Raw genomic sequence first — 24522 nt, 5'->3', positions numbered from 1 at the left:
GGGATCTCCCACTCGTCCTGGGCCCAGGGGTTCTGCGGAGCCAGGCCCACACAGGGCCCCGTCAGCCTCTGGCACAAGCCATCCCCTTTCTCTGCACCAGGGAAGAGAAGATGGGGCTGGAGGTTATCGGAGCAGCCAGATTCTCGCTTGGGAGACATATCCTTCCTAGCCAGGCCCCCTCACTCCCCACCAGCCCCTGCTCCCTCCCCGGCATTTCTGTGCAAACACACTGGGCTCATTCTCCTGTGTTACAGGGCATGCCACGTTATCACCCCCATCACCACCATCACCGACCGGACCCACTGTGTCTTAAGACTGGAGCCACTTGCTACTCTCCCAGTGGTCCCCTGCTGAGCCGGTAGAGGGGATTAGGACCATGGACTCTGTATCTTTCTACTGAGAAGTGCCAACTCCTTAGGTTCACTTCAATGTAAGCCCCTTCCCCCAAGGTGGCACCACTGACCACACGATTGGGGCTGCTGTGATAGAAGGATACACGGGCTCCTCTGACACACAACCCCACCTCCATTAGACACCCCCACTCCCCTCACCAGAATAGTGCTGCACCAGGGCCTGCAGGGACGGGAAGGTGATGCGAGGGGAGATGTAATAGCCCCCTTCATCCAGGGAGCGGATCTTATAGTGCTTGATCATCTCCCCCTGGGCGGTGACGTCCTTCACAGACAAGGAAAAGGCACCTGGAGGGGTAAGAGAGACCCACACGTGGACAGTAAGACTTAAAGATGGACAATCAGGATTGGGATTCTGGCTTGAGAAAAATCCCCCAAGTTTCTGACCTCTATTTTTATCATTTCTGGCATGAGTTCCATTTTCTTTTCTCTCAATCTCCACCCTCCTGAAAGTCTCCCCACCGTCTGACCCTGCCCCGGGGGACATTTTCCCCAATGTCCCCCAAGGTTCGGCCCAGGAATCAGAGACCTCTGGAGCAGGCTGGCAGGCTCTTAGCAGTCAAGCTGTCCTCCTATGTGGCCACCTGGTCACTCAGAGCCCCTCCACCATGCAATATGGAGGGATGCAGGGCTGCTGGAAAAGCCAGAAAAGGCTGACTCCACTCCCCACAAGCCAGAGTGGACCACGATGGGAACTCGAGTTGTCACGTCCATGGCACGGAATATCATAAGCCACATCCCACGGCCTCTGCTCACATTCATTTGCAGCCTGGCACACACGCGTTTTGTGTTTGGTCATCTATGTGAATGTCTTCCTGCAGATAAGTGGTAGCAGATGCCAAGGGTTAAGAGCCATGTAGGAGGTAAGAGATTCCAGTTGAGAAATCCTGTCCATAGACTCGATGGATTTTGCTATAGGGTGCGTGCGCTCGCCAGACAGACAGAGACAGAGAGACAGAAAGCGAGAAATCACCCCCCAGGGGGGATGGCCACACCACAATCCCTTCTCCTCCATTCTCTCGGGATCTTGGGCACACACGCACACTCGCCCAGCGTGAGTTTAAGCCACCGGGTCTGGGACGCGGATTGCGGTCGACTACATGGGAGTCCAGCGACATAGCCATTATGCCAACTGCTGGTCCCAAGACTCAATGGTTTTATAAAGTGCCTCTGTCCAGCTCTCTGAGGAACATGGATCCCACAAAAACACTCTGGATTCTGGAGATAGGAATTCTAAGACCCAGAAGAGAGACATCCTTAGCCTGTAGTCACTCTGCAAGTTTTGGTGACCAGCTTGGGGGCTCCTGGCCATCCTGACACGCCCACCAGGAGCAGTACCACACATTGCCACCAGGGGGCAGGCTCAGACGCCTCTTTCTCCGTGTGGAAACTAATTTTTTCCCCTCCCTCTCCTCTCCTGTCAGGAGCATCACCCAGTCTACAACCCCTTCTCCCTTCCATCTCTCTTAGTCAATGTGCCTCTCATCACATATTTGCAAAAGGCTGTACACCTGCCAGAACACCTTCCATGGGACCCCACACACCCCACCATAGCCCAGTCTGATGCTGTAGACCTTCTCCTCCACCCTGCTCCAGCTTGGTGCGACTGCACCCCGCGTCTGTAAGGAACCAGAGCTTGGTTCTAGTGAGTTCATTCGTCCTTGCACCACCGTAGTGAGGACGCAGCTTTTGCTTCCCATTTACTAGCCACACCCTGTGTAAGATGTCTCACAACAGGCCAAGGAGCCCTGGCTCCCCTCTGTGCCTAGCCCTACAACACTCATGCTTTAGGGCCCTCCCTTGCCTGGACTCCTCCAAGGTCCTGTCCCTGACCTCTTTGGACAGTTCAGTGTTCTTAATGAGGACCTCCAGGTCCTACCAGCTTTAGGTCCACAAAACCTGCATGTTCTGCCTCTATGGTGTTCCTGAGTTGAAAAGAGCACACAGCCTGGGCTCTCAGAAATGAAGACTTAACACAGGAAGGAGCCTCTATGAGTGGGGGAACAAGCTCGTCCTTACACGGACACCAACAAACTGAGATTTGAGAGGCTCAGGGACACCCTGGAGGCCACGGGGGCTAAAGCACACTTCCCCTGCATCTGAGGGCTACGTCCCTTCCCTGTCCTTCGTCCACTGGCTGTGGCTTCTGGATGAAGATTTAGGAGTGTTGCTTTGGAGTTTCAGGGAGCACCGTAGTACGCACATATGTGTGCACATGTGTGTGCATACGTGTATGTGATGATGCTTGGACAGTCTTATGCTGTGGTTCATCTGGTTCATTCCCAGTCTGCAGCTGCTTCCTGGGGGTGGCACAGGCAGGGAGAGATTCCTGGACCCAGCGAGCACTCCTTCTCTCCAGAGAACTCGCAGGAGGCGATGGTCAGAACATCGTTTCCAGAGTGAAAGGATGTAACAGCTGGGATCTGCCTCAGAAGAGTAGGGTGGGGTGGGACATGGAGAGGAGGCTGGCTCACGGGGCATCACTGGGGCTGGGTTCTGAGTACAAGGGTTCTATTCCTTATCTGTGTGAGGTGTTCTACGATGACACGTTTATATCATCTCAGTGACTTCCAAGTTGGTCCTCGGACAGAGGTGTTCTGCCATCAAAACGGAACACTGACAACATCGGACTTGTATGTATATAGCATTTATGTATGTGCATACATGTGTATGCACATAGAATTCATACACACACGTGTATATATGCATGTATACAGCATTTATGTATGTGTGTGCATGTATGTAGAATTTATATAGATATGTGTATACATATGTGTGCATGTAGAATGTGTGTATATGTATATAGGATTTATATATGTGTAAAGAATTTATCCACATATGTGCATATATGTATATAGAATTTATAGATGTATTTATATAGAATGTGCATATGTGTATCTATAATTTATCCATGTGTGTATATGAATATAAAATTTATATACACGTGTGTATGTATGTAGAGAGCTTACATATGGATGTGTATATAATCTGTGTAAGTACGTGTATACATATATACATATAGATATATGTGCACAGTATACAGGAAATTTAATGCATCTGCTAGTGCATTTCAGGATGTTCTCTGCAGAGCTCCCAGATATCCAGTGTACCTCTCCTCCTCAACCTGTATCTGGCCCTTGGAGGGGCAATAGGCCATGTGATCTTCCTGAAGCATCTCAGTATGTTACAAGACTCCTATTTGTCTTCTAGGTTTTTGCCATAGGGCGTGTGCTTGTTCCAGAGAGAGACGGAGAGTAGGAAAGTGAGAAATCGCCCCCATGGAGGTTGGCCTCACCACAGTTCCTTCTCCTCCATTCTCCTCTCAGGATTTTGGGCATGCCCAGTGTGATTTTCAAGCTGCCAGGTCCCTGAACCATGGTCAGTTATGTGGGAGTCCACCTTCTCTCCAGAGAACTCGCAGGAGGCGATGGTCAGAACATCGTTTCCAGAGTGAAAGGATGTAACAGCTGGGATCTGCCTCAGAAGAGTAGGGTGGGGTGGGACATGGAGAGGAGGCTGGCTCACGGGGCATCACTGGGGCTGGGTTCTGAGTACAAGGGTTCTATTCCTTATCTGTGTGAGGTGTTCTACGATGACACGTTTATATCATCTCAGTGACTTCCAAGTTGGTCCTCGGACAGAGGTGTTCTGCCATCAAAACGGAACACTGACAACATCGGACTTGTATGTATATAGCATTTATGTATGTGCATACATGTGTATGCACATAGAATTCATACACACACGTGTATATATGCATGTATACAGCATTTATGTATGTGTGTGCATGTATGTAGAATTTATATAGATATGTGTATACATATGTGTGCATGTAGAATGTGTGTATATGTATATAGGATTTATATATGTGTAAAGAATTTATCCACATATGTGCATATATGTATATAGAATTTATAGATGTATTTATATAGAATGTGCATATGTGTATCTATAATTTATCCATGTGTGTATATGAATATAAAATTTATATACACGTGTGTATGTATGTAGAGAGCTTACATATGGATGTGTATATAATCTGTGTAAGTACGTGTATACATATATACATATAGATATATGTGCACAGTATACAGGAAATTTAATGCATCTGCTAGTGCATTTCAGGATGTTCTCTGCAGAGCTCCCAGATATCCAGTGTACCTCTCCTCCTCAACCTGTATCTGGCCCTTGGAGGGGCAATAGGCCATGTGATCTTCCTGAAGCATCTCAGTATGTTACAAGACTCCTATTTGTCTTCTAGGTTTTTGCCATAGGGCGTGTGCTTGTTCCAGAGAGAGACGGAGAGTAGGAAAGTGAGAAATCGCCCCCATGGAGGTTGGCCTCACCACAGTTCCTTCTCCTCCATTCTCCTCTCAGGATTTTGGGCATGCCCAGTGTGATTTTCAAGCTGCCAGGTCCCTGAACCATGGTCAGTTATGTGGGAGTCCAGTGCTTTAACCACCATGCCACCTGCTGGCCCCACAAATAACCATCTTTGTTCAGCTTTTGCTGCTCTGGGCAGCAAAGAAGAGAAGAAGAGACTAGGACACAGACATGCACAGATAAAAGGCCATGTAAGGACACAGGCCGAAGACGGACATTTGCAAGCCAAAGAGAGAGGCTTTAGGACAACCCAGCCTTGCCAACGCCTTGATCTTGGACTTCCAGTCTCCAGAGCTGTAAGAAAATAGACGTCTGTTGTTAAGTCATCCCGTCTGTGGGATGCACTATGATAACTTGGGCACACTAACATAGAATCTCATGATGTTGACTGAGAGGAACAAGACATACATGCATGTGTGTGTGGGCATGTGCACACACACACATATACACACACTAGCGTGATACTATTTGTGTGAGGTTGAGAAACAAAATGTAAGCAGTAAAATTATAAAGAAAAATGAGGAAGGATTCCTGTCCATGTCAGGACAGGGGTTACCTCTCAGGGGCTGGGGGTTGAATAAGGAAGGGATGCAAGCGAAGGAGTGAGGCAGGCTCCCCAAGTTCTGTCTCTTGGTTGGGGTTACTCAGGGGTTTACTTACTATTACTGTACATAATTTATAATTATGTGCTCATTTATAACACTTGCAAGCTTTATGAGTTTCGTATCTTACAACAGTAAGGACACTAAAAGCAGACAGAGAGCGAAGCCAGCAGCCCACGTGGGTGGCGCAGGGATGTTTGGCTCAGTCAGTGGATTCGTATCCATGAACCTGAGACTGGTATGATCTCTCCAGTTCTCCAGAGCCCCCACCCCCTTCTCTTTCAGTCAGTCACAGGCCACCTCCCCAACTTATGTGACCTGAGATGACCTCTAAGGAGTCTTTCAGCTCCCAAATCTTTTGATTCCAAATGTGTCTGGTGCTGGGGGGCTGTCGGTTATATCCCCAGCCCCCTCAGCCCCACTGGCCTCTGTGTTCCTACCAACCAGGCTGCGTGGCTGGGCTGACTTGGGGGCTGCCACTGCTCTGCCACCACTGCCTGGGTGACAGGAACCATCTGTGTGGACACTTCAAAGCCAACTCCTGGGCAGGGCTGGAACTGGGAATGGATAGGCCGGAAGCAAGCTCAGAGTTCTCCTGGCTGGCCCCGCCTCCCCATCCCCATCGACTCCAGCACAAGGCCTCTGACTGGGGCGGAGCTTCTGGGACCACGCAGGGAAGGGAGGGAGGCGACGTCACCCACACTCACCTTTGTTGGTCTCACTCTCTCTAATGAGAAAGGACCCGGCCTTATTGACTGGAGCCAGCAGCTGCCTCTCAGCGTCTTTCCGGCTAATTGACCTAAAGAACCACCTGGAAACGGCAAAGGCAGGAGAGCCTGGGTGAGCGGCCACAGTGCTCGGAATGTTCTACCCACGCCTCCCCCCAACACTGTTCCCGAGTCAGGTGAGCTGCTGCCCCTCACATCCTGATGAGTGAAACCCTCCTCGGTCCCTGTGCCCCCGCCCCGTCCCACTTCCCTTCAGTCCCTGGACTGTTTTCCTGAAATGAACAGGATATGATTTGGGTGATCTCTGTTCACTTTGTTCTAGAAAAGTGCACCCAACTGATCACCCTTCGTCAAAGCCCGAGCCATGTGTCACACACACTCCTGCCTCCTTGCAGACCAGGCTCTGAGTTACACCAACTGCCAGGGACGTTCCCTGTGTGGGTTCCTGCAGCATTCCCCTTGGCATGGGAGCCCCAGGGCCGGCACACAGTTCTGGGGAAGACCCAGGGCCCCAGACTAGGTGGAGGGAGCCCCCAGAGCCGGGCTGTGTGCTATTTCCTGGAAGCCGGCTGCCCACAGGGACTCCAGGCGCCACGTAGAGGGTGACGGCCAGGCTACTGTGCATGCCGGCTGCCAGCAGGGCCTCTGGGGGAAGGGGCTTCTGCTTGTCCACCCACTTTTCCACTTCCAGGGTCTCTACTCGGGCCACGAAGTTGCTGGGCACGTAGCCTTCTCTTCCCGTGATGAGAGACTTGGCCAGCCACCAGTCTCCAGTTCTGTGGGGCAGAGAGAAGAGAGCAGTATGTCAGGGCTCCCAGTGGCCTCTCTCTGGGCAGCCATGGCCTCCACAATTTGACATCATCCCCGGATGTAGAGAATTCAGGAGATGGACGCGGGACAGAGGAGGAGTGACACTCAGTGACACGATGGCCCTCTGTGCTGCTGCCGGTTTACCAGGCATCTGACAGAGGGGACGTGCTCCTGGTGTGGGGCAGGAGAGACTGGCGCAGCCACAGGGGAAGTTTCTCTAGACCCGCCCAAGAGGGCCCAGGTCTTCCCCTGGCCAATGGGGCATCTTCCCACGTTAGCCAGTGAGCTGGCACTGGCCTGGGAGAAGGAAGGACAGGAGGGCTGCAAAGAGAGGAGGAACCTAGCCCCTGGGGAGGTCAGAGGTCAGAGGTCAGTGCTGTTGTGTGCTTGGCTTAGGCCACCGCAGGACTTTAAGAGCCTTTGGGGCTCCACGGGACAAGGCTGACGGCTGAAAGAGCAGACTTTGGAGGAGTTTCTGAGAAGGAGCACCAGCAGTAAGTTACAGTAAAATTCTCACATGTAATCTGTGGCAGCTTGTCGTATTAGAGGGAGACAGAGCTGGACACAGCGGACCCAGATAAAAGCTTGTATGGAGTATCCAGGCAAGTGTGGCAGGAACAGATGAGAGAAGGGGGACAGTCAAAGGAGTCCGGAGGGCTTCGTGGAAGAGGTGATGTTTGAGGTTGAAGGATGAATAGGATTTTAACAGAGAAGCAGGAGATGGCGAACAGACACCACCTCCCCAGGAAGACTTTGAAAAAATAAAAACCAACTGGATCAAGTTCCAGAAAATGCTGGGTGACTGGCTGGGGTGGGGCAGTGGGGCTGTTCCAGGGTCTGCTATGGAGGGTGTCGGGAGCACGAGGGAGCTGGATGATGGTTGGGGGTCGTGCCCTGACGGGGAGCCGTGGAGTCCTCTGCCCAAGGACTGCATTCCGGAAACTTACTCCTTCAAGATCTGCAGCTTCTCCCCCTTCAGCATCTGCAGGTCCCTGTCATTCCCAGCGGCGTAGTCATACAGGGCCACCGCGAAGTGCTCCTCTGGAATGAACAGGAAGAGATGGCCACCACGTGGGCCCATGCAAGTGACAGCAGGGCTGGACAAGTCTGGTAGGAGCCATCCTCTAGGGACAGGCAGCCGTGGTGAGCCTCCTCACTGACGCTGAGCAGAAAATTCTCACCCGGCCACGGGCCTGCTGACCTTGGGATGGGCTGCCCCTCTGAGTCCACCCCCCAAGTCGACCCGCTGCTTCCTTCCGGACCCCTCTAAGAAGCCCTAAGGCTTGTGCCTAGAAGATCTGAGAGGGGCTGCAGACCAAGTCTGGGACCTGGTGTGGCCGTCCCCTGCTACCTTAACCTGTACCTTGCCTCTGAGGCAGGCGCTTCCCCTCGTTTTCCTCTGCGCACCCCCCTTCTATCTTCCATTCCAAGGTGGAACGGTCTTGGAAGGTGGCAGCTGTCCTGACCTCTCCACCCCTTGGTGTCCCCTGGGCCTGCCTGGCCCCTGGTCCCTGAATGGAGGTGGGAAGAGGGCTTGCAAGCTTGGCTTCCACCTGGTTCTGTGTTGCTTTTGGTTGTTTGTTTTGCTCAAGGGCACACACACTCACTGGAGGGAGAGAGGGAGAGAAAGTGAGAAAGCGTCCCCATGGGTGATACCAAATAGAAATCCCTTCTCCTCCATTTCTCCTTTCAGGATTTCGGGCATGCACGCACATGTGCTCAGTGTGTTTGCTGAGCTTCTGTGTCTGGAACTTGAACTGCACAGTCTGATTTGTAGGATTCAGCCACCTTAACCTCTATGCCACCAGCTGGCCTGATGTCTATTTTGCAAAAGGCCCCTGCTAGTGACAAGGGTTCTCTGCACTGCTCTGGGAGCCAAAGGACACACTTGGAAGAAGTCACCTGGAGACTGCCTAGCTTCATCACTGACGGGTGGTGTGCACTTGGGCTGGCCTGCCCCTCAGTGGGAAGGAGGGTGTTGGGAGAGATGGCAGAGTCTACTGCTGTCCTAAGATTCAAGTTCTTCTGCCCAAGACAGCTGGCTTATTTCTTTCCCCTGAGCTTCCTTTCTGGAGCTGCAAATCCCTCTTCTGGGAAGCAAAGGATCACCTGCCCCTGGAGAGACTGGGTGGGGTCGCTCTTCCTGCTGGGTGAGGGCACTGATGCTCTCGCAGCGTTCTTGGGGGGAAGCACTGCATCCTCCTTGCTGTCACACCTCCCAGGCCTGGCACAGATCCAGGCTGTGTGCTGTACACTCAATGTGCACTGTGTGAGCAAACCAGCGAGTGTTCCATGCAGGCCCAGGCCCAGGCAGGCCTCCTGTGCTGTGCAGAGGTGGTGACAATGCTGCTAGGTAAGCCAGTGTGAACAAAACCACCCCTCGAGCCCCCTAGATCAGAGCCTCTGGTGCAGGGGGTGGAGAGGCAAGCTCCTTCACTGCATCACCACCACAGTAGGAGTCTGCAGTGAGGGAGGGTGGCATGTGGCTAGAGGCTTGGCAGGGGTGGCGAGTGACTCACAGTGTTTGGGACACTGTACACCAAGGCTGGGATAGAAGGACACAGAGCAGTTGTTCCTGGCCTTTGTAAAGCTTTAAAAAAAAATCCCACCTGGGAGCCAGCAAATGGCATAGTGGTTACATACTGGAGTCCCACATGGCCAACTGTGGTTCGAGTCCTGGACCTGGTGGTTTGAAACTCACATTAGGTACATGTGCAGGCATACCCAAGATCCTGGGAGGAGAATGAAAGAGAAGGGCCATCCTCCTCAGGGGGTGATTTCTCACTTTCCATCTCACTGTCTCCGTTTCTCTCCCTGGCGAGTGCATATACCCTAAGGCAAAAACCTCTACAGGAAAACAAAAATCCCACCTGGGCTCAGGCACACTAAAGGAACTCCTGCTTGGTCAGGAGAGACCTCCAAGGGCCGAGGAAGTCAGGGAGGGCCAGGCTCTCTCACTTCCCCAACCTCCTCTTCTCTTCTGTAACCCCAGAAGGCCCATCCCAACTGTCTCCTGGTCTAACTTCGCAAAGCAGGGCCTGTGGAGAGGGCTGCAGGCCTCAGCTTCCCAAGCCCCCTCCTTCTTACCTGGGTCCAGGTGTTCATTGCGAGGTGGAGGAGTAAGATGGTTAAAGACGACCTTGAGCAGAAACACACACAAAGTTAGTTCAGCAGCCCGCAGTTTGGACAGGGCCTGGTGGGAGGAGGCTGTTGAGTGTTGCAGCTAAGTGACACGGGGATCTCCTCTGCTGAGAAAGGGGGCCGCCATCAGAGGGTGCACAGGGACGCTCTGTGTGAGCTGCAGCAAGTCCCCAGGGTTCCAGTGCTGTCCTCAGACAGCCACACCACCGCCCAGACTATCTGCCATCTTTGGCCTGCCCAGGCATGTGGCTAGGGGACGGATGTACGGGAACGCCCGACTTTGCTAATAAGAGACAGCTTACCCGGCTGCTGCCCATTCTCGCAGCATGCTGCCATGCCCATGTGTGCTGGGGGGATGTGAGGGGCCTGTGTGTTGAATGGGCAAAAGAGCCCAAACACCTGGGTTATAATCCTGGTTCTACTGTTTAAAGATGGGGCTTCAAAAAGGTTGCCAGGGCTGGCTTCATGGCCTAGTGGTTAAGGGAGCCAGATCCCACATGGCCAACTGAGTGATTAGAATCCTGGTCCGGGTGGCTTGAAAAACACACCAGGCATGTATGTGTGCCTGTCCCAAATCCCAACGGGCTGGAGAAGTGGAGGAGAAGGATTGCAGCGGGACTACACCCCAAGTGGGGGGTTGCTTTCTCCTTCTCCCCCTGTCTCTGTCTCTCTGTCTCTCTCTGGCAAGTGCACATGCTTTCTGACAAAATAAAATAAGAGTTGCAAAAGGATTTGACCACAAGAATATATTAAAAGAGTGTTTTATCAAGAACTCAACAAAAACTTTGGCAGAAACATACCCTGCAGACCAATTTTTGTGCACGTGTACCAGGAAACATGTGTAAGAATGCTTCTAGCAAAAACAATAATACATAGCCATTTTTAGTGTGGAAATAATCCTTATGACCAAGGATGGAGAATCGGAAGATTGAGGGATAGCAGTGCAACAAAATGAATGAGCGTAGCTGCACCACGGACGTGGGTGGATCTCACAAACACAATGTTGCACCGACACCCAAGGACACATGCTGTTTGAGTCAATTGCTTTAAGGTCCACAACATGAAAAATGAAACTAAACAGTGTTTAGGGAGATGTACTTATGGGTCATCCGAAACAGCACAGCTCAGGGATGGTAAACAGATTTGGAATATTGGACTTGGGGTGTGGGGGATGATGACCCAGTGGGCAGGGCTCAAAGGGTGAGTACCTTTCTGTGTCTGAAGAGAAAGGCGACTGCATGTGCATTCGTTCCCTTGTTTCTCTATTACTTACGTGACATCTGTGCTACAAATACCCTCTTTTGGTATTCCATGTTTAATGAACACAAATTTTTTTTGAGAGATTTTTGCTATAGGTCCTATGCACTCCCTGGAGAGACAGAGGGACAGAAAGTGAGAATTCACCCCCCAGAGGGGATGGCCACACTGCAATTCCTTCTCCTCTATTCTCCTCTCAGGATTTTGGGCACACACGTACACATGCCCAGCATGAATGTTGAGTCACCTGGTCCAGGACTCAAACTGTAGTCAACTACATGGAATTCCAGCGACAATTCCACTATACCATCTGTTGGTCCCTGAACACAGTTTTCAAATAGCATTCGTATGGACTGGGCCTGTGACCTGGCGGGTGAGGGAGCTGTACCCCACATGGCTGACTGTAGTTCACATCCCAGCCTGGTGACAAGAAACATGCTGGGCGCATGTGTGCCTGTGGTCCAAATCCAGACGGGATTGAGAAAGGGAGGAGAACGGATTGCAGCATGGCCAGGTCCCTTTGGGGGTGCTTTTTCCCCCTCTCTGTCTCTCTGGTGAGTGGAGGGGGCCTCTGGCAATTAAAAAATAATTTTTTGCAAAAAGTGTTCTATAGTATGCTCCCATTAGAAATAAAAATATGTGATATAAAAATCACACAGAAAAAGGGCCTGGAGACAGGAACTCTAAGGAGCTAACTTCAGGCATCTCTAGGTAGTGGGAAGGTGCATAACTATAATTTTTCCCCTTAATAAATGTTTATCATATGAGTTTCTAAGCTAAAATAATTCTAGACTCTATTGCTAATTAGCATATAACTTCAAAGAAATCCATCTATTTGAGTTTTTCTACAAATACATTTGTGTAATCTACAAATATCCTACAAATATACTTGTTGAACTTCAGAGGAAACAGTCTTATAAAATCTTTTTTGTTGTTGGGACCAGAAAATGGCATAATGGCTACATCACTGGACTCCTAAATGGCTGACCACAGTTCGAGTCCCAGACCCGGAGGCTTGAAACTCACACTGGGCACACATGCGTGTATGCCCCAAATACTGAGAGGATAATGGAGGAGAGGGGATTATGGTGTGGCCATCCCTCCTGGAGGTAATTTCTCCATCCTTCTCTGTCACTCTGGAGAGCTCACATGCCATATAGCAAAAATCTCTCTCTAAAAAAAGAAAAAATCTTGTTGTTGTCAACCTCAACTGGTTTATTATTCTTTTTTTCCCAGAGGGCATGTGAGCTTGCCAGAGAGAGACATTTTTTCATTAAACAAGCACTCATTGCTGTGGGCCAAGTCCTGTAAATCGAGTCACAGGTAAGCTGCCGAGGTTCACCTATGAAATTGAACTTGCAATCTCAGCCCTCATAACTCACTGTTAGAGCGAAGTGATGACCCTTGGATGTGTCCTGGTGGCAGGCAGAGCAAGAAAGAGGTCCAGGCATGACTCCTCACTGCCCCAGACCAAAAGAGGGTTGGGATTTAGGTGGTGAGAGAGGAGCAAGAACAAGCAGTCATTTAAAAACAAATCTTTGAAAGGGCTGACATGTGGCATAGTGATCAAGGGTGCTGCACTCCCACATGGCCAACCACAGTTCAAGTCCCAGACCTGGCAGCTTGCTTTTTCACTTTTCTTCTCTTTCTCTCTCACTCTGTCCCTCTCTGTCAATTTAAATAAATAAATAAATAAATAAATAAATAAAGCAAATCTTTGGAAACACTGTGGCCAAGCTGTCAAGGGGAGCTAGCGGCTTTATAAACAAAGGAGAACTGAGAGACAGGGGTCATGAATTCCTTAGCAGGAAGCCCTTTTCATCTCAAACGTCACTTTTTCCTTCAGAAAGTTTTGTGCATTTAAAATGCTCAGGGGCTGCAGGCAAATTGAGAGAGGTGAGGACAGGCCTCTCCCACCCTAGATGCTTCCTTTATCCGAGGGGAGCAGGCTGTTGGGGTTGCTGGCGGCAGCACCAGGCCGGCACCATGTCCTCCAGGAGTCTCTGGTAGGGGTGGGGGCAGCAGATGCCAAATGTCCTGCACCCCTCCTCCTATACCTTCTCCCCAAGCTGCTGGTCTTCTTCTTCTTCTTCAAGAGATTTTTGCTATGGGGTGCGTGCACTTGCCAAAGAGACACAGAGAGACAGAAAGCAAGAAATCACCCTCCAGGGGATATGGCCATGCCGCAATCCCTTCTCCTCCATTTTCATCTCAGGATCTTAGGTACACATGCACATGTACCTGGCACTAGGTCTAGGTCTTGAACCACAGTCTACGTGGGAGTCCAGTGATGTAACCATTATGCCATCTGCTGGTGCCCAAGCTGGTCTTCTTGATTTTTCTGTCCCTCAAGGCTGCCCTTGAGAAATGAGCCCTGGATAAGATTTGTTGGGGGCTGAGCATGCCTGTGCATGTGATCACGTTGCATACCTTGTACACATCGCCCGTGGTTCCGTCCTATCAGGGAGATGCTTTTACGAACTCGTTTTATAGATGTGCAAAAGGAGCTAACAGGGAGTTAAGTCACGTGCTTCAAAGCACATAGCAAATTGATTCAAATTCTGGCAGTCTGGCTGCTAAACCTTCTGTCAGCATGCTGATACTCTGAGGTGCTGGGGTGGACGTGCAGGGGTCTGTTTGCGGGAAACTGTTGCTACGTTGTCTAGAGACGGCACTGGAGCGGGCTGCAGATGTGTACGGCTCTCCAGAGCCACACTGCACCAGCTTCCGCCCCTCCCCTCCCTCTCCAGCTCCAAAGGGGCTGGTCACTCACCAGGGGCGGCAGGGGTGGGGGAACTTTGTTCTGGGTGCTGGCCTTCACAGGGCTCCATCGGCCCTTACCCTTCTCCTTGACCTGCTTCTTGCTGCTCCCCAGTCCCATCCTGTTGGAGAGCATGTGGCAGATCAATGACGTGACACAGGAGGTCCTCCAATCGCACTACAGAAGCTCTTCCCCAAGTCTTTCCCTGCCTTTTTTGGAGAGATTTTTTGCTATCAGGGCACATGTGCTCGCGGGAAAGACAGAGAGAGAGAGACAGAGAGACAGAAAGAGACAAATCACTCCCCAGAGGGGATGACCATGCCACAATCCCTTCTCCTCTGTTCTCCTCTCAGGATTTTGGGTATACACGCACACATGTCTGGCGTGAAGTTTGAGCCACGAGGTCTGGGACTCAAAACACGGTCAACTACGTGGGAGTCCTATGACGTAACCATTACGCTATCTCCTATTCTCCCCCAGGTTCCTTTTGGGCCAGCTAGAAAAGTGGGATGGAAGTGGGAGCGACTGAGACCTCAAGTCAGAGTAAGTTAGAAGGGGTCCAGAGGAGAAATGGCTGCTGGTGCGTTTAGGACCTGATGTCATCTGGCCTGAGGCCTGCTGGGCAGGGGTCCCAGAAAGCCTGAGCTACAAGTCTGGTGGTCTCAGTGCTAGTCTTCGTTTTGCCATGGGTTCTATCACTCGGGAAAGTCATATTCCCTCGCCGGACCCACGGGTCCTCTGTCAGTGGTGGGGTTTCATTAGTAGATGTGTAAGGGTATTTCCAGCCCAGATTTCAGGTGAGATGCCATTATCCTTAGGGCAGCCTGGTAGCTCAGGCACCCGTGGCCAACTACAGCCTCCCAGGAATCCCAGGAACTCATTTAGAGGCAAGAAAAATGGGTCAAGTTTTTCTTGGGTATAGACCCTTAGGAGCCGACCTCATGGAGTGGCAATGAAGTGCTGTGCATAGGGAGCTGGATTCCACATGGCCAACCATGGTTTGAATCCCAGGCATGTGCACATAAATGCCCCAAATCCTGATGGGATGGAGAAATGACCACATCCCATCAGGGGGTTCTTTCTCTCTCTTTCTCTAGCTGTCTCTGGTGAGCACATTTACCCTCCAACTACTTTTTTTTTCTTAAAACAAAGGATCTTAAGATAACAGATGTGGGAAAGACTCTAAAGACCATGCCATCGACACCACCACAGAATCACCACCCTCTTTCCCAGGGCTACTAAAATAGGAGGGTTGATGATAAACATGAAAGAGCATATTGACAGTCAAATAGCTAGGCAGAATTGAACCGGTGCTGGGCACTAGTCTGACCCTAGACCTCCACACCTCTGTGTTCAAATCTTGCCAGAGAGACAGAGACACAGAAAGTGAGAAATAACCCGCTGGGGGAATGGCCACACCACAATCTCTTCTCCTCCATTCTCCTCTTGGGATTTTGTGCACACCCACATACATACCCAGTGTGAGTTTTAAGCCACTGGGTCCGGGACTCGAATGAACCACAGTCAACTACATGAGAGTCCATTGACATAATGATTACGCCATCTGCTGTTCCCCTGACATTTTACTTTTTCTTTTCTTAAAGAATAATGCTTTTTATGTTTAAGTATGGTCATGCACTGCGTAAGGACATTTTATTCGATGACCACATCCACAATGGTGACCCCATCAAACTGTAACAGTCTATAGCGTATAGCCTAGGTGTGTAAGTACGGCTGTGCTGTGCGGGTCTGTGTGAGCATGTTCTACGGTGTTTGCACAGTGACAAACCATCAATGACCCACTTTTCAGAAAGTGTCCCTGGTGTTAAGTTTGCAGAGAGTCAAAGACAGTAGTTTCTTTACATTAATTAAGAGCAGCTTTACCCCTAAATGAATTTAAGCGCCAATGTTACAAGCAACACTTCAGTTTTCAGAGATATGGGGTTTTCTGAAGTTTTCATAACTAAATAAAATCTTTTTTTTTTTTTTGGAGAGGTTTTTGCTATAGGGTGTGTGCAATCGCCAGGAAGACAGAGAGAGACATAGAGACAGGAAGCGAGAAATCACCCTCTGGGGGGATGGCCCCGCCGCAATCCCTTCTCCTCTTTTCTCCTCTCAGGATCTTGGGCACGCACGCACACGCGCCCGGCGTGAGTTTAAGCCACCGGGTCCAGGACTTGAACCACAATCGACTACGTGAGAGTCCAGCGACATAGCCATTACGTTAACTGCTGGTCCTGTATAACTAAAGTCTTAACCTAGCTTTAAAATTATGAAAAACGTCTGCAATCAAAACAGCATGAAATTGGACTGGAAAGAGGCATATAATAAGTGAGACAGATGAATAAACATAGAAATAGATTCTGGTAAATATGGGACCTGCGTGTCGTGTCAGCAAGTGGTTGGGTCCTACAAGGCTGACTGCATGGTCTGCTGCCCGGACCTAACAGTTTGAAAAACATGCCTGTTGTCCAAAATCCCCAGTGGAGAATGGAGAAGGAATTACAGCATGGCCATCCCCACTGCTGTAATTCCAGTGCTTTCTCGCTTTCTGTTTTTTTTTCTTCTCTCTCTTTCTTTCTTCAGCAAGCACATGTGCCCTATAGCAAATTTAAAAAAAAGAAGAAATAAATAAACAAAAAGGTGGTATTTTGATTCAGTGTAGAATTGATAGTTTATTTTTATAAATAGTATTAGAAAAATGGCTATCTACCTGTAAGAAAATACAATTGAGCCTCTACCTCACAGCATATTAAAAAATAAATCCCAGCAAGTGACGTGGTGGTTGAGGTGTTAGACTCCCATACGGCTGACTGCAGTTTGAATCTTGGACTTAGTGGCTTGAAACCCACAGCTGATGCATGTGCATGTGTACCCAAAATCCCAGGAGGAGAATCGAGGAGAAGGGACTGTGGTGTGTCCCCCACCCCCGGGAGGGTGATTTCTTACTTTCTGTCTCTCTGTTTCTCTCTCTCTCTCTCTGGTGAGCACAAGTGCCCTGAAGCAAAAAAATCTCAAAAAAAATTCCAGGTATATATGCAAAAAATATAAACACAAAAAGTTAGTTGGAGGGCTGGCCTCATAGTATGGTGGTTAAGGGAGCTGGAACCCAAATGGCTGACCATGGTTCAACTCCCCACCCAGCAGACTGAAAAACAAGTGGGTGCATATGCCTCCAAATCATGACAAGATGGAGAAATGGAAGAGAAGGGATTGTGGCATAACCACACCTTGTGTGTGTGGGGGGTGCTTTCTCTCTCTCTCTCTCTTTGTCTATATGGCAAGTACATGGGCCTTCTATCAATTAAAAAAAAGTTAAAAATTAATTGGAAGATAATTTAGAAAACTGGACATATAACCCAGAGTGTGGAGATAGCTATTAACAACAGTAGGATAGTCTGAAACTAAGAATGAACAACAACAAAAAAAACCAAATTCATAAACACCAAACGTATTATTTGGTTAAAGAAACTACTTACGAAGTCAGTAGACAAGCATCAATTCAGAAAGAGATTTGAAAAGTATAAGGCAGATAAATGTCTAGTTATAATACACACAGCTCATGAAAATTGACAAGAAATAAGTGTGCATACTATCTATTTAATAGAAAATGGATAAAGATTATAAATGTGAAGTTCATGAAACACAATTCGAAAAGCTAAGTGAACATGTTAAAAATAGCAAAATTACGTACTAATTAGAAAATAGGAAGTAACAATAAAATATAACATTACATAGGGTCAGCAGGTGGCATGGTGATTAAGGTGCTGGAATTCCCACATAGCCAGCCATGGTTTGAGTCCTGGACCTGGTGGCTTGCTTTCTCATTCTCCCTCTCTCTCTCTCTCTCTCTGTCTTTCTCTGGCAAAACTCATGTGAAAAATATTATGAACAATAATAATAATAATAAAATAATTCTAAAAAAATATAACATTACATTAAGCAGAACGCATTTAAAAAAAGCAATGATACTGTTTATGGGAAAGCAAAGGAAAATTGTATTTTCATACATTTTGAGTAGAAAAGTATTTCTCATTAGTTATTGTTATTTTGTATGTTCCTCCCCACTCCATTTCTGGTATGAAACTCCTGGGAGGGCTGGGGTCTTTGTTTTATTCACTATTGAATCCAAATGGCTAAAACAATGCCTGCTACAGAGTGAATGCTTATTAAATATATATCAGACAAAACACGAAATATTACTGTCCTTTCAAAAAGCAATCTTTTAAATTCTGTTAAAAATTTAAAATATACACATATCTTTCAATTTACAATTCCACTCTGGACTCTCTCGGAAGAGATATAGAAATAGATAAGACATAAACATTTTTATTGCGATAGTAATTGTAGTAGCAAAAAAACTAAAAACAAACAAAAAACAATCCTTCAAACAAAAACAACAATGTAACTGCCCATCAATTAGAGAACTTTTGAATATGTGCTCTGAAAGTGTCTAAAATCTTACGAAACTGTACAAAGAGATGTGTTAGATCTTTACCACTGAGACTAAGAAGAATTTCTATAACGTGCTCTTACATGAGAAAAGCAAGGTGCAAAGAGGGGCAAGAGAGAATCTTACATTTGGAAACATGAAAGAATGAGAAAAGAAACCCCTCTACAGGCATGCACTCACGTTTGTATATTGAAGAGAGGTTTGGGAAGATGAACATCAAGTCGTTTACTTTGGTTATTGGTAGGGAGAGGGAGAGACAAAAAACAGAGGTGGAAGGCCAAAACAAAAACAAAATTTAAAACGTGTGCGTGTAGGTGTGCTAATGCAAAGCAATAAAAAAAAAAAAACTTCCTAAAATGTTAATATTGTTGATCTCCAGTGATAGGACTTCATGTGACTTTAACTTTCTTTTTTGTAATGTTATATATTCCTCGAATTCTTCAAAGGTAAGCACTTGTATTATTGGTATAAGCAGAGATATAGAAAGTATGTGAATGATTTCCCCAATAGTAGAGAAGCAAAGGGCCCAGAGCTGGGGCCAGTGTCCAGTTCTCAACAATGGCCATGGAGTGGCTGGCCAAGGTTACCTGAGTCTCAGGCACTTTTGACCTCTCCCGGCCTCCCTGGCTCAATGAAGTGCCAATAAGTAGTCGCTTCTAGACTCTCCCCCAGACTTGAACTTATGCTTTTGTGTCTGCCCAAGAACCCAGTCCTAGTGTCTTCCTTAATCCAGTCAGCCATATTGGTGCCAATTTGAAACTTCCTGGACAAACATTTCCGTCCACTTGAAACAGCATTTAAAGAATCTGATAGAAAGTAAAATTTCTAAAATAAACAAGCCACTACTTACACTTTTTTTGCTCCTTGGCTCCTTAGCAGTGTGGGTACAGATGGTTTTCCATGGCTTTTATATGTACTAAATATCTACAGATACTCCGGTGGCTCTGACTGCAGATGAGAGCCACTCAGGAGGTCTGTGACAACTGGAGCTGTGACTGGTGCTCAGGCTGCACCCGCGCAGTTTCGGGTTGGGTGGAGTCAGGAAGTGCAGAAGTCCACGCAAGGGCGACACGTGTAGGCCCAGCCCCAGGTGGCTTTGCTGTATTGGGCAGATGTTGGTCTCCTTTCCAGTGAAGAAGTATGAGGGAAGGGTGTGAGACTCTGTATGTGTGTTTGCCAGAGAGAGAGAGAGAGCCTGAATATACATGCACCCATGTGTGTATGTGTGTGTGCACACACACGCACGAGAGAGCATGGGTTCGTATATATGTATGCGTTTGTATATGTATGCGTGAGAGAACATGTCTGTGCACCATGTGTGAATGTGCATGTGTTTGTGTGTGTATGTGTGTAGGGGAGAGGTTAGAAAGAGCAAGATGTGGGGAGAGGCAGTTTTGACTTTTTAAACGGATTAAATCCCTCTGCAGACTTTTCCCCAGACCAGGGAGGTCAATGCCGACCCCTAGGGAGAAGCTCAGAGCCTGAAACACAGCCTCAGCCAAACGGGGGATGTGGTGGAGGCAGCTACTAAAAATAGAGAAACTACAAACCCTTTATTTACGCTTGCCTAGCATGTCATGGTTGAAAAGCTCTTGATATGCATGATTTTTTTGATAGTCATGGTAGCACTGATGGACTGGTTACCATCCTAGCTGAAGAAAGAGAGGCAAGGTGCTCGCTAGGGTCACACTGATGGTGGTGGAGCTGGGAGTGAAGGGCGTTGTCTCCCTTCAATGGTACCCAACCTTGCCCCTCCAAAGCAGGGGCATACATGGCCCTGCCTGGGGTTCCATCTCCCTTGGCCACAGTTTAGGTCAAGCCCAAGTTCAGTTTATCTGTTCTCTTTCCTGCGGGGGCTGTGCCTGCTCCTGAAGCCGTCTGACACAGAGGAGGAACCTCAGGGCTGGGAGGCCTGAGGGCTGGAACTTTGAGCAGAGCCTGGAGCAGCTTCTTCTCCCTGGTCTAGCTGGGTATAGTGTGGATCAAGGAGCCTGGGCCTATTGGCCATGTGAGCTTGGGCAAACCACATCTCTGAGTCTCAGTGAAGGTAAGAAACCATTCCCAGTTGCACACAAAAAACCTTCCTGAGGAAATCCTCAAAGGGGAAGCAGAAAAACAGGCAGTCAACTTTCCTGCTTGGAGGGTAGGAGGTGGGGAGGGGAGCAGTTGTGTTTCTGCAGAATAAAACCCACTTAGAAATTCTCAATTCTATCTTGCCTATTTGGCAAATCTTCATAATCTATTTTTAGTCTTTCACAGATATCTTTATTAATGATGCATTTTCCCACGACTAGGGGCTTAATTCCGATACCTATTTGGCTCTTCGCATAAAACAAGAGGAAAACACTCCAAAATGTTAAAATAATTGTGCAAACACTACTACCCAGACAAAAATAGTTGTCTTGTCAACAACCGCTGGGGGCAGCCGCCCCCAACAATGTTCATTCACCAACTGAAGTGCCAAGTTTAAAACTCAACATATGAAAGATGTTTGGGGATGTTGACTTGTAAAAAGCAAATACATAGGTTTTATTGAGGTCAAGGACCAATCTGTGCACGATTCATATGGTTGTCAAGTGGGCCAAACCAAACGAGGGTGAGCAAGAAACAAAGAACAAATAGGTTGTTAAATAAATATTTACAAATAGGGCACTAAATAAATAGGATGATAAATAAAATAAGTGACTGGTCAGCCTGGGAAACTCACTCTCCCTCCCCAGAGCTTCATGGTCCCCAAAGGTGGTCCTGGGAGCCATTGGGGCTTCCTCTGTCCTCTCAGGGCCAAAGGCATGGTGTTGGGAGCCAGAGAAATTGGTGGTGGCTGTGACCAGCGACAAAGGCCGTGGGGACCAGAGACATTTTGAGCATGCTGAGTCCCCCACCAGCATGGACTGTCCCAGAAACCCAAGCATATTTTTTAAGAGGCAGAGGACGAGTGGTTGAAAAGGTTCTCATGCATGAAGTCAACCCTGGAATGCACAGGGTTTCACGACAGAAAAATCGGCTCGACCTTGATGTATTTTTAAACAGGGGCTGCTGTCATGCACTAAGTGTCTCCTATGTGTCACCCACTGAGCAGACGCCCTGCACACAATGTCCTGTTTCACAGACGCTGCACGGCATGGTGACGAGGACACTGCGATTTGAATCCCAGTTTTGCTATTTTGTATCTGTCTGAACTTTGGCAAGTGGCTTAAATTTCTGTCTCCTAGTCTTGGGATAATGACTCTTTTTTCTTTCTATTTTTTTTTCTTTTTTTCTTTCTTTCTCTCTTCCTTTCTCTTTCTTTCAACAATCACCTCAAAAACAGTGTCTTTCTTGGTTTGTCCTACCCAGGATTCAAACGTGGTTCATATGTAACTCATGGTTACCATGCTCTTAAGTCTTCTTTGAATAGGACTATCTTTGCTCCACTTTTTGTTACTTTCATTCCATTGATTCATAAAAAACAGTTCTATCGAATGTTCTGCCTTAAAATTTTGCTTGCTTGGGATGGTTTATAACCTGCTCCTTTCTCCCCATTTCTTACATGTGCTGTTGACTCTAAGCACCATCAGATTCAAGGAGTTTTTTTGTTTGTTTGCTTTTCCACAGGTATGCTGTCTTAGTCTGTTTTTACATTGCAAACAGAAATATCTAAGACTGGGTGGACTTAAGGACCTAAGGGTTTACCTTGACTCACAGTTCTGGTGGCTAGAAAGTCCAAAAGCATCACAAAAGGCAGAACTTTTAGCAGAGCCAAGCACAGTCTTTATCCAGGTGGCTTTCTCTGTCTGCTGACCTGGTCTCATTTTCTCTCCCTATACACACACCAGAATTCGATCATGGAGGCACTGCCCTAACAACATGATTACACCCAGAGACCTCACCCTGTGACATCAGGAAGGATTAAGCTTTCACTGAACACCTTTATAATACAATTGAGTCCTGATGCATGAGTTTTTGGGTGACATCCAATCACTGTCTGCTAAGACTGAACTCCAAAACATGAAACTTTGGGGAACAGACCAGTATCCAAACCATAACAGATGCTCTCTAGGGGTGATGTGTGCTCTGTCTCAGCTGCTCTCAGGGAGCTCACCGAGTCCAGCGATACCGTGCTAAGTTGGGTCTGCATTCAGGTGGTCCCCATTCCGTCACTGAAAATTTCTCATCCATACTTCATCTAATGGTATCATTTAGAGGCTATAAAATGCTGATGTTCTTTTTTTTTTTTAAAGAATTATTTTATTTAGCTTTATTTATTTATTTATTTAACCACAGAGGGACAGAGTAAGAGAGAAAGAGAGAGAGAAAGTGAGAAAGCAAGCCACCAGGTCCAGGACTTGAACCATGGTCAGCCATGTGGGAGTCCAGCGCACTTAACCACCAAGCCACCTGCTGGCCCCAATGCTGATGTTCTAATCCATCACTCCTCCTATACTTGTTAACTGGGAACTGAGAGAGTAAAGTATAAGAAAGTGGAAACACCAGAAAAAATGCCAGTCATAGTGCCACCATGGAAGGGTCCTATTCGAGAAATAGTTTTCTTAAAGATGTGGAGCTGAAACATATTCAGAAAACGAAGTTTTTCTACCACACCGTAGTGTGATAGATTATTCCAAGACTTGTGTCCTACTTGTGGGAGAGGGCTGGGCAATGGGAGGAGGGAGGGAGAGAATCAAGGGTGGTAAAATACTTAACAGGCACAAAAGTAAAAAGTTTATCTGTTGATGATAATGCATATGATAATATCTTTGGCTGGCCTAATATACAATGTATTCATGCTGGGAATAAATAAACAAACTTAAAATAAAAAGACAGGCTATTTCCCCAGCATTACCTCAGGGCTTGGTGGAGAGGCCGCTCTGCAATTCCTGGCAAGTGGGTAAGGGCTGCTGGGCACGTGTGACCCCTGCAAAGGGGCGACCTAGCAGTGGAGACCTGTGACTTGTGTGAACCTTTGGCTCAAGCATCTGCAAATTTTGGCACCATGAGGAGGAGACACCCAGGTGTCTACTTTCATTTTGTGAAGTGAAAATATTTCACCGTAGAAACTCATCCTTCACCACAGTCACCGCAGTGAAGTTGATAGAAAAGATTCTCAGATGGTAAAAAGTTTGAAGTACTGAGCAAAACTTTAGCAAGGAAGACAGCATGTTTGTAAAGCTGGGCTAAGAGACGGACTTGAGTTTACAGAGCTGCCGACATTGATTCTGCCGACCATTGGGAAGGTTGGGAGTCATTCGGCAATTCGGTAGACAAACTTATCTGATGTGAGTGAAATTATTTTGGGGGGAGATGCTACACAAATTTATATTAAAAAAAGAAAAAACACTGCTTACAGTATAATGAAAACATGTCAGTGATGTGCTGAAATGTCAATATAACTACTGTTGTATTTTGTGTGGATGGGACTGTAAGCTAAGCTACTTTTCAGTTTTAAATACATGAAAAATTAAATCATGGCTCGTTAATCCCTAATGGGGTCAGTTATGATTCTTTGGCGCCAATCATTGTGAGGCCTCAGTTAACATTGCAATAAGATGGCGAGTTCGTAGACTCCAGAGCCCAGCCCCAGTGGTTCTGATACATAGGCCCAGAGTGGGGCTTCAAGATCCACTTTTTAAAAAATGTGCTAGATGAGGTTGATGTAGGCAGATCATGAAGGCACTTTACAAAGACCCTTTCTTTTATTTGGTGATTCTTTTGAAGTATGATTTAGTCGTCATTTCTTTTTTTAAATTGCTAGGGAGTATGCACATTTGCTGAAAAGAGACAGAGAGAGAAAGGAAAGTGAGAAAGTACCTACTCATGGGGTACAGCCATGACACAATCCCTTCTCCATTTCTCCTCTCAAGGTTCTGGGCATGCATGTACATGTGCCTGGTGTGTTACTCAAGCCACCACATCCAGGACTCGAACTGTGCAGTCTGCTATGTGGCATCCAGTAGACTTAACCAACATGCTACAGGCTGGCCTTGCAGTATGACTTTTT

At 47.7% G+C, this 24522-nt stretch overlaps 1 protein-coding gene across 1 annotated transcript in view; it reads right to left on the bottom strand.

Annotated features, from left to right (window-relative positions):
• BLK (BLK proto-oncogene, Src family tyrosine kinase) overlaps positions 1-24522 on the bottom strand; it is a 56356-nt gene that overhangs the window by 9819 nt on the left and 22015 nt on the right. The window contains exons 2-7 of the mRNA XM_006161225.3: positions 14105-14213; positions 10021-10072; positions 7881-7974; positions 6801-6899; positions 6103-6206; positions 552-698 (exon numbers count right to left, since the gene is read on the bottom strand). Of these exons, the coding sequence (XP_006161287.1) occupies positions 552-698; positions 6103-6206; positions 6801-6899; positions 7881-7974; positions 10021-10072; positions 14105-14212 (604 nt within the window). The 5' untranslated portion in view covers position 14213. The remainder of the gene's footprint in view (positions 1-551; positions 699-6102; positions 6207-6800; positions 6900-7880; positions 7975-10020; positions 10073-14104; positions 14214-24522) is intronic.

The sequence above is a fragment of the Tupaia chinensis genome, unplaced genomic scaffold (genome assembly GCF_000334495.1).
Source record: "Tupaia chinensis unplaced genomic scaffold, TupChi_1.0 Scaffold138390_1, whole genome shotgun sequence".
In the NCBI taxonomy this organism is placed as follows: Eukaryota; Metazoa; Chordata; class Mammalia; order Scandentia; family Tupaiidae; genus Tupaia; species Tupaia belangeri.
This window is presented reverse-complemented; position numbering and strand designations above follow the sequence as displayed.